Here is a 9,209-nt window from a genome sequence, read left to right as displayed (position 1 = left end):
GTTATTGGGTCACCCATGTTCAATACTATGAAATTAATTGGCATCACCATACCCGTATTGTGTAACAGTTTTAAATCAGTAGATGAACAATCATTTAATAAAAGAAAACAAACAGCATCAGGATATTTTCAAATGTGCACGGCTCACCATCATAAATCGTGTTTTCCTGTGCGACACCAACGTCACATCCGCTTTCTCGATGCCCAATGTTGGAGAGTAATGGCGGCGTGCCGGGGATCCTCGTCGAAATGGTTTTTTACCCGGGAACAGCTCGAAACAACGCCGTCCCGTCGATGTGGAGTCGAACCAGACCGAGAGCTCTCCTACCGGCAACAAGCGGCAAATCTGATCCAAGATATGGGTCAGAGACTCAACGTGTATCCTTTGTAAACAACGTTTTCTGGACTGGAGGTATCGGACATGGCGCTAACCGTTTCAGCGGGCCCAGATAGCATTAGCTAATTTAAAACTGACTGCTGAGTAAATGGAGCAACGTTTGTAACTTGTCAACGTGTGTGTTCTGTGCTTTTTTTACTTATGTTATATTTTGTAAACCTGGAATCTCGATCCCATGTGTTTATGTGTAATGTTAGCTATGCGCTAATATAGCAGGCTACCTAGCTAGCTGTGGTTTGACGTCTAAAGGCCATTAGGCGAGTTTGCAGCTGTTGCTAGCTCCTGGTCCACTGAATGCATTTATTATTCGGTCCGGTCGATCGCTGTTAATTAAATAATGGCATGTGTTATTTATGACGCAAGTTTAAGTTTGAAGTAGGCTAATTTGCCTTCTCTATGTACTTATATGTACCACAGTTGCTATCATTAAGCCAGTAAGCTAGCTTGATGTACAGTGTCGGTTGGTCAACTGTTTACTTGTCTCTAATTAACCTTAACTCTTTTAAAACATGTGTCTAATTATAATACGTTGCCACATGATACGTGTTTTTACCTGATATAATTGCATATAGGTAAAGTGTTCATTTTGTTATTGTCAGCATGGTTTTAACCCAGTGAAAGTTAAAACATTTCCCTTGACCAACTCTCCAGCTCCCAACTAACAATAAATACAGCCATTGTTTACATGCATAGATTTTATATGAACCACTCCTTCACCAAATTCCACAGGAATGTAAGTATCAAGTTATATAACACTGCTATTGACCTGTAACCTAGTACCACATGTTGGATATATTGTTACATACATTGCACCGAGAGGTATTGGATATTATATTGAAATATCTTGATGCTTCTGTGCAGATAATCTCACCAACCACCTTATTCTTGGCCGCAAAAGTGGAAGAGCAACCTCGGAAACTCGAACATGTGATCAAAGTGGCACATGCTTGCCTCAATCCCCAAGAATCGCCTCTAGACACAAAGAGTAATGTAAGTTCAGGGTGATCTCACATTGTATGGTTGAAAGTATTTTTCCCTTTTTCTACATGTGACTTCCCAGTTCTCACAGTGGTCATGGTTTCCTTATGTGATGCTGGCTGTACCAAAGTCCCTTGCCCTCTACTGAGAGCCTTAACTTGAATGCCCTGGCCGGCTGTTGGTGTGTACCATACACCTTACAAGGCCTACATTAAAAGTAAAATGTGCCTCTGAGTTTTTGGCCATTTGAAATTAGTTAGTGGGATAGATTAATAGACTCATTACAATTGTGTTGTAATGACTGTCTATCAAACTTTAGGCATACCTCCAGCAAGCTCAAGAGCTGGTGATACTTGAATCCATAGTGCTGCAGACCCTGGGTAAGTAGTGGTGACTGGAGTGGATGACTTGAGAGAGAGATAGCGTTTTGTTTTATCATAATCATTATCTTTGGCTTATCAATAAGGGAGTAGTGCTATTGATCACTGTTGAATTTATTCATCACAGCCTGTTGAGTGAAATGTTTTATCAGCTGCTGTATGGGTATCTTGTCATATACATATTTTCAAGAAATCATGTAAAGGTGACATGTCATTTTATCTTTGCCACTTTAGCATTAGTCTTTTTGCAATTTTGCACATGATTTGTATTTATATCTCCATTACCTTCAATACCTATACATGTGGGTGCCAGAGTCAACGCTGCTGGAGCTCATGACATCTATTCTTCAAATCTATATATGAGCATCAAGTTTCACTATTCATATTGAACATAAAGATATCTATCCAAATCCAAATTGATACTCCTAAATGGATCCCTAGGTGTGTTTGTTAAATCATAAAATGACATGTCACCTCCCAACTGTCTCTGTGTTGAACTCACCTGTCATGTATTTTGTTCCAGGCTTTGAAATTACTATTGATCACCCACACACTGATGTGGTGAAATGTTCCCAGCTAGTGCGAGGTAGAGGCTTCCTTCTTTGCTCTTTGTGCCCTCTGCTCTTTTTTTGTCCCACCTCAAATGTGGGTGGGGAGGGGGATTGAAACCCTTGCTGATTTAATGGTTACATGACCACACACACACCTTGCTCTTTTCACGACATTTGAATATGACACAGCACATAGACGACAACATTGACATGCACTTATTGGGCCAAGACTGAAATTCTTTATTTCTTGTTTTGCCATTTCATTCTGTGTCCGAGGAACTATCTCCTGTAAATATTGGTGAAGTTGGACAAGGTCAACAAAGTCCTTTGGCTTAACATCTTCCAGTTGCTTCTTTATTGTAGCAGTTGTGTGTTGGTAGTATTGTTTTCAGTCTTGGCCTTGTCTTAATCAGTGCTTTGAAACATTCAGTTCCTGACCCAATGTTAATGTCATGCTCCGTCTTGCAGAAATATTAATCCTTTTATTTTCCCCTCCCCTGTTTTCCTATTTTTCTTTCCCTCTCTTACAGCAAGCAAGGATCTGGCACAGACTTCCTATTTCATGGCTACCAACAGGTTGTTATCCTGCCCCTCCTTTGTTGCACTTTGACTGCACACCATAGCTTCCTGTAATGCAGGGTACCCTTTCAGTGTCCAACGGGCCCTAATAGCGCTGGTGGTTGTTGGGATGCTTGCCTCCTCCCCTCGGCTCCCCTCCCTCGTTCACAGGGAGCGGGACAGGGTGGCTCGTAGCGTTACCGGCCCCAGTCGCAGTGCGGTGTATTGTACAAGGGACCACGTGTTGGCACAGATGGGTTGAATGCAAGGTGTGAAGTGTAGTGGTGCACTTGAAACCCACATGTTTGTTCGGTTGCGAAAAAGTGCATAATTCTAAGAGAAAGACACTTTGGTAGCCTGAATAGCAGCTAAAGATTTCAGAGATGTAAACATTTCTCGTAGAGGTCCACCCGGTAAGTACCACAAATTAATTCTTAAAATGTTATTTTTCATATCCATTTGTAAAAAATGCATTATCCTGCAATTTTTTTCATATTGCACATACTTTTCCCAGATTTTCAAAATACATAAAGCTCATGTAAAACATGTGACAAAAATATTACCACAACCCATTAAGGACCTAGACAATATTTAATGGCTGGCATGTCAATTGTTTATCTCTCAGACTGATCAAAGTCAATTTTTTTATGATTATCAAAATGTATTTTAGTATTAAAACTGGGTCCTTAACGGGTTTGTTTATATTTTACAGTTGTGAAAAGTAATTTTGCATTAATGTAATTAACTCGTAATGTCTTGAAATCAATTGACAATGTCTGGAAGCTGACTGAATCATGTTTGCAATTTTACACCAAGCTAGTACTTACTTATGAGTGCAATTTACAAAAAGTTAATACATATTTTTTTGGAATTGAGTCAAGAAGAATCATCACTTTTGTTGTGAAAGATTTAAGATGTCTAAATTGATTTGAGTTTAAACTTTTCTTTGTAATGTCTGCCGTGACTGTTAGCTTTGTTCTAAAAACGCTGCTGTAATCTGACAGCCCAGACTCCAGACATTGTACTTGTTTTACAGGCAAGGTTACCATCTAGCTCTCTTGATTGTGAGCAACTTTCATCCTTAAAATAATTGTTTAGCTTTCAAGACTTAGATTGTTGAAATGTTGGCTTTATTATACAAGGGTCATTTGTCTTTATTTATTTGTTCCTTTTGATGTGTTATGACTTTGTTTAACGAGTCAATTGTGAGTCAAATAGGCCGTAGCCCAACCCGGAAATTAGCATCGCAAAGGCTCTATCGAAAAAGCATTGAGATTTGCCATTGGATTATGGAATTTTGCGGAAAATAAACATGTTTTGTTTAGCAGGATAATTTCCACATATTGAATTGTTAATCTTATCGCCAGAAGCAAATAACTAACATGAGGCAATTAACAAACGACAACACGGTCGCAGTTCACGTCACCACTGCAACCAAAAAAAAGGTGGATTTGTCTCGGCGTGACATCTAGTAGTTTTATTTAGCCACTTTCTTAGCAATCACTGGTTTTAAGACGCGTAAAAGCTCCCGGAATTCACGTGTGGTGTATTTACTGACTTATCAAATTACTTCAAGAATTGAAATTGCTAAAATGCTGACTCATTTGTGGTTTTAGGACTCATTTGTGCATTCCCTTCACGCTTGCAATATAAAGTTACACTTTATAAATGATGGTTCCATTCCCTTTGAGTCATAGTTAGATTAGGATTATCTCTAACTTTTAATCAAGAAGGTTCAGTGTTGAAACCATGCCTGCGCTTCAGTTTAGCCCTAACAGTGTCAGTATTGGTGCCGCGTTCTATCCATTGATCTGGAGGGCCCACTAGGTTTATCCCTTTCAACACAGCCATACAGAGAGGGTTGTAGGAGCAGCCCCTCGCCAGTTAACAGTGAAATGATGTAACCGTCACATGGGTGGCCTCTGGTTTCAGTGTTTCACAATAGGGCTGCACTCAGCCACTACACGTGGCCCCCTTCCACTTCTGTTTTTATGTCCTAACATTTAACCAAGCCAGGTTCTTTGAAGCATAAATTGACACATGACACAATGTATGATGTGCCTGCATGAATTATAAAATTAGGGGAAATGTCATCTGTATTGTGACTAGGGCTGCACCATTTTTTTAAATTGCAATAAGGACTAGCTTAATATAGAAATAAAGCACTATATTTGGTAATAAAATATGTGAAAAGATTTCGTTTTGAATTGTGTATTGCAGTTCTCGCGAGAATTCACAACAGATCATGTTATACTACTCAATAATAATGTGAATAATGTTTAAACATTTCACAAATCGTATCCCATTTGCAATATCAGTACAAATAATCGCAATAAACTCATTCTCCAAATCGTGCAGCCTTAATTTTGATCTCTGTTTCACACGATAAACTGTTAAATTACATTTTACATTGTATGATCTTGAGCCAATAAAAGCTTATCATTTGCAAGCAATGCCTACAGTAAATTAAAACGGTCCGCTCCCTCTTGTTTTTTCTTTTCTCTTTTCTACATATGCGGGACCATTCGGGATATCGCCTGACCTGAACTCACTCCACATTCCACACCCTCACATTTCTTTCATGAACACACCCCCCCCCCCCCCCCCCCTCTCATCACTTGCGCATACCCTCACACATTATGCAGTCTACACCTCACTACGTTCTGCCTCCAGTACAAACCCACAGTGATCTCCTGTGTGTGCATCCACCTGGCCTGTAAGTGGTCAAACTGGGAGATCCCAGTTTCCACTGATGGGAAACACTGGTGGGAGTATGTGGACAACTCGGTCACCCTCGAGCTTCTTGATGGTGAGATTGAATTAATTTTTTGCTTTACCATAATGCATTTCTGTGGATACATTTACCCTGCACCAAGTTCTTATATCTGCCCTCTTATATCTAGGGTGAAGGTCATAGTACTCGCATATTTTCCAATGGTTAAAATGAGAGAAGGGGAAGTTGCGTTGTATCAGCAGAATTTGTGGTGATTTAATGACAACATGCATGTCTTTACTTTCAGAGTTGACCCACGAGTTTCTGCAGATTCTGGAGAAGACGCCCAGCCGGTTAAAGAGGATTCGCAACTGGAGGGTAAGAGACATTGCTGCTCGATTTCCTGCATTTCAAGGTTAACATGAATTATGGTCATTTTCTCGGCTGTTTGTGATTTCTGACGAGTCGGAACTGTAGATTCCGATTTTTTTGTTGATTCCATATGATCTTTCTATATTTAGTAAAATAAAATAAAAAGGGAAATATGAAACTGATCGGCCTGTCAAAGATCGTGGCCAACTAGCTGACAGCACCATACTCAGTTATGAAACAGTTCAAAAGTCTGGCAATGCTGCAATACTAGGTAGTAGCAAAGCATTACATACAAATGTTTGTCCCACTGTTAAATCCCATTTTGAGAGCTTACTGTTGGGGAAAACAAATGCTCAACAGCATCACAAATCTCTTTCTGTCCCCTAGGCAACACAAGCTGCCAAAAAGCCAAAGGGTGACGGCACATCGTTGAATGACAACTCCTTTGCCGGGCCTTCCATGCTCCAAGATGATGCATCACTCCCTGGTGGCTCCTGCAACCCAAGTTTTTCCAAGGCGGGCGCTGCCTTCATGTCTGGCCCCTCCGGGGATGGACCCCTGTCTCTGGAATCCTTGGCTGGCTCATACAACCCAGCCAGCCACAGCGAGTGGCCCCTGGGTAACCAGAGCCAAGCAGGGTATGCTACCTCCAGTATAAAACAGGAACCCCTCAGCATCCCTCTGCAAGAGCCCTCCCTGCTTCTTAATGCGCCGGTATACAGGACTGATAAAACACTGGACTTCATACCTGTCAAACAGGAACAAAAAGGAGGCCAGCCTCCTCCACCACAACCGTCTCCAGCTCAGAAGCTGTCTCTGGACAGATACAGAGAGAAACAAGCAGCAGAGCAGACTGTCTCGGGGCATAAACGCAGCCAGGAACAGCATGGAGGAATAATGGATTGTGACGGGAGGGGGGACATGTTATCTTCCTCCTCATCTACCTATGCACCCGCGAGCCAAGTAGACCATAGAAAACATTCACAGCCCCACCAAACATCCCACGGTGTTGGTGGAGGCACCACTGCCTCCCCGATGAAAATTAAAGCCCCCTCCTCAACTTCAGGGCAAGAAAGACGTCATCATAGTGACAAGCGGGACAAAGGCTCACTCAAGCTCCGCCTGGCTGTCCCCGGGTCTGGCGGGGGCTACCAGCTGGACAAAGGCGGACTGCCAAGCAAAGACGAGCTCAAGATGAAGATAAAAGTCTCATCGGAGCGCCACAGCTCATCGGACGAAGGCATGGCGGCCAACAACAACAACAAGAGCAAACATTCCAGCCCTCTGGTGATTAAGGAGAAACAGCACCGTGTAGCAGATCACCTCCATCGCCACCACAAGCACAGTCATCCTCACACACACAGCGGGAATGGCGGGGGAGGCCCGCTACGGGGGCTGCCGGGCATGGAAGGGCCCATACTCGCTCCTCCAGGATCCCTGTCTTCCTCATCGCGCAAGAGGGCGTACCCCGAGGCCGGCCACAACCACCACCCTCTCTCCTCATTCTCCACCTCATGCTCCAAAGTGAGCAAAAACTCCAAGGGTGGCACAGTTGCTGCAGGTACTACATATTTTTCTTTCCCCTTTTCTCCTCCTTGCTCCTCTCCTGTACTGCAGTGTGTCTCGTCTGGCTTGCAGCTCTATGGCTAACCTCCCCCCTCCCTCCTCCTTATTCTTGTTTCTCCTCCTCCCTTCCTGTCACACCCAGGTGGGCTGCGGACCTCTCAGCAGTACCCTCCTCCTCCTAGTGAATCGCCACATGAAGTGGGAGAGCAGAGACACTGAGAGACCCCTCTCTGCAGCCATGGCCCAAACTACCCACAGCTCAGACTATGAAGACTATGCTCCCTGTTAAGTGCCCTGTGAAAAATAACTCTTTATGTCATGATAAACCCTTTACTGAATGGCAGAAATGCGTATCTGCAAAAAAAAAAAGATAAGTATTGTTGGACCTCTCAATTTCTAAGACAAGAAAAATGAAAAAGATTATGCTTCCTGACCGTCAGATCTCTGGGCCCTAATGCTCAGTCCTTTCTTTCTGTTAGTGTTGAATTGCTGCTTGGTTCTCCTTCCTCAAATGAGTCTCGGAATGTGCAAAGTTGGGTGAATGTGTGCGTTTTCATCGAGGGGAAAGTACTTCCCTGCATTTCAGATCTCAGTATGGGAAAAAGTACTATAAGAGGCACTTAAGGTGCTCTTTCTTCCTTCTTTTTTTTAATGATTCATTTAATTGAATCCCATTTCTGCGGTTGTATGTAGGAAGGCAGTGACCAGCTGGAGAGGAGTTCAAGTTATGTTGGCTGGCCTTCCAATTAATACTGTTGATGGATGCAACTTTTATTTTTTAAGTGTGAATTTTCATCTCCTCAATCTCTTTCTTGTCTTGATTTCTTTTTTATACTTTAGTACTGTGCGTATGATTTGCATGTTTCAATCATCAAAGGGATTTAAAAGGAGAATACGTACTTGCTGTTTACAGAAAGTGGAGATAAATGTACATACGTTTTTGTATGTTTAAAGAAAAAAATATGACTACTCAGGTTTGGAGCTGCTTGTAAGTATAACAAGATAACTATAATACCTATAAAATACTTTTATTTTGTTGATCAACGGATTGGGTGTCATCTGGTGAATGATTGCAGCGTCCCAGTGGCGTGTGCTTCTTACACCTTCCTGAAGGGGGAGCTGTACTACGCTTCATCACAGGGAATATCAGTTGATGCCCTCAGTGACACAGGCACATCCAACACCTACTTATTATAACATCAGTGATGCAATTTCTACCAAAAACATTTTTTTTTCTTTACCTATAAGTAGACCTTTAAGCTGGATGCCAAAGGTTGTGCCTCAAAAAGACAAACAACTGACAAAGACAGTAGTAGTGTGCTATTTAAGTTTACATAACCCTTTTTACTTTGAAGTGTATCACATAATTTCATGACGTGAAGCTGTAGCCTTTAGATGTCAGCCCTTAAATGGGATACATGTAAGTATGATTCAATCAGCCAATAACATGGTACTATATAGAAAAAAAACAATCGAACCGGGACCAATTGGCCTTATGCAACCAATAACTGCTGGATATTTTGGCATCTGCAATGTTAACACCCCAACTAGGTTTTGTCTTCATCCAATTGGTTAAATTGACATTTACAGCCATGTGCCTGTCCGAACATGTCTTCAGTTTCATACATTAAACTCTGCAATGTTCTCAAATCTTGACCCCTTCTGTTTTTCACTTGGTCTCTTTGTGCAAAGTAC

General features: G+C 42.0%; 1 protein-coding gene across 2 annotated transcripts; it reads left to right on the top strand.

The window, feature by feature from the left end:
- The first annotated feature begins 203 nt into the window (after positions 1–203).
- ccnt2a (cyclin T2a) lies at positions 204–8,552 on the top strand. 2 transcript variants are annotated; one of them, XM_034110070.2, is made up of 10 exons: positions 204–377; positions 1,048–1,129; positions 1,258–1,386; positions 1,694–1,754; positions 2,278–2,340; positions 2,836–2,881; positions 5,509–5,672; positions 5,884–5,954; positions 6,336–7,509; positions 7,657–8,552. In XM_034110070.2, the coding sequence occupies exons 1-10, from the start codon at positions 220–222 to the stop codon at positions 7,731–7,733; spliced, it is 2,025 nt and encodes a 674-aa protein (XP_033965961.1). In that variant the 5' UTR covers positions 204–219; the 3' UTR covers positions 7,734–8,552. The 2 variants fall into 2 exon arrangements, 1 of the variants encoding a protein (XP_033965961.1); XR_004554298.2 differs by lacking the exons at positions 5,884–5,954; positions 6,336–7,509; positions 7,657–8,552 and having other exon boundaries at positions 2,836–3,276; positions 5,509–5,598.
- Positions 8,553–9,209: the final 657 nt, after the last annotated feature.

This window comes from Pseudochaenichthys georgianus, chromosome 21 (genome assembly GCF_902827115.2).
Source record: "Pseudochaenichthys georgianus chromosome 21, fPseGeo1.2, whole genome shotgun sequence".
Classification (NCBI taxonomy): domain Eukaryota; kingdom Metazoa; phylum Chordata; class Actinopteri; order Perciformes; family Channichthyidae; genus Pseudochaenichthys; species Pseudochaenichthys georgianus.
This window is presented reverse-complemented; position numbering and strand designations above follow the sequence as displayed.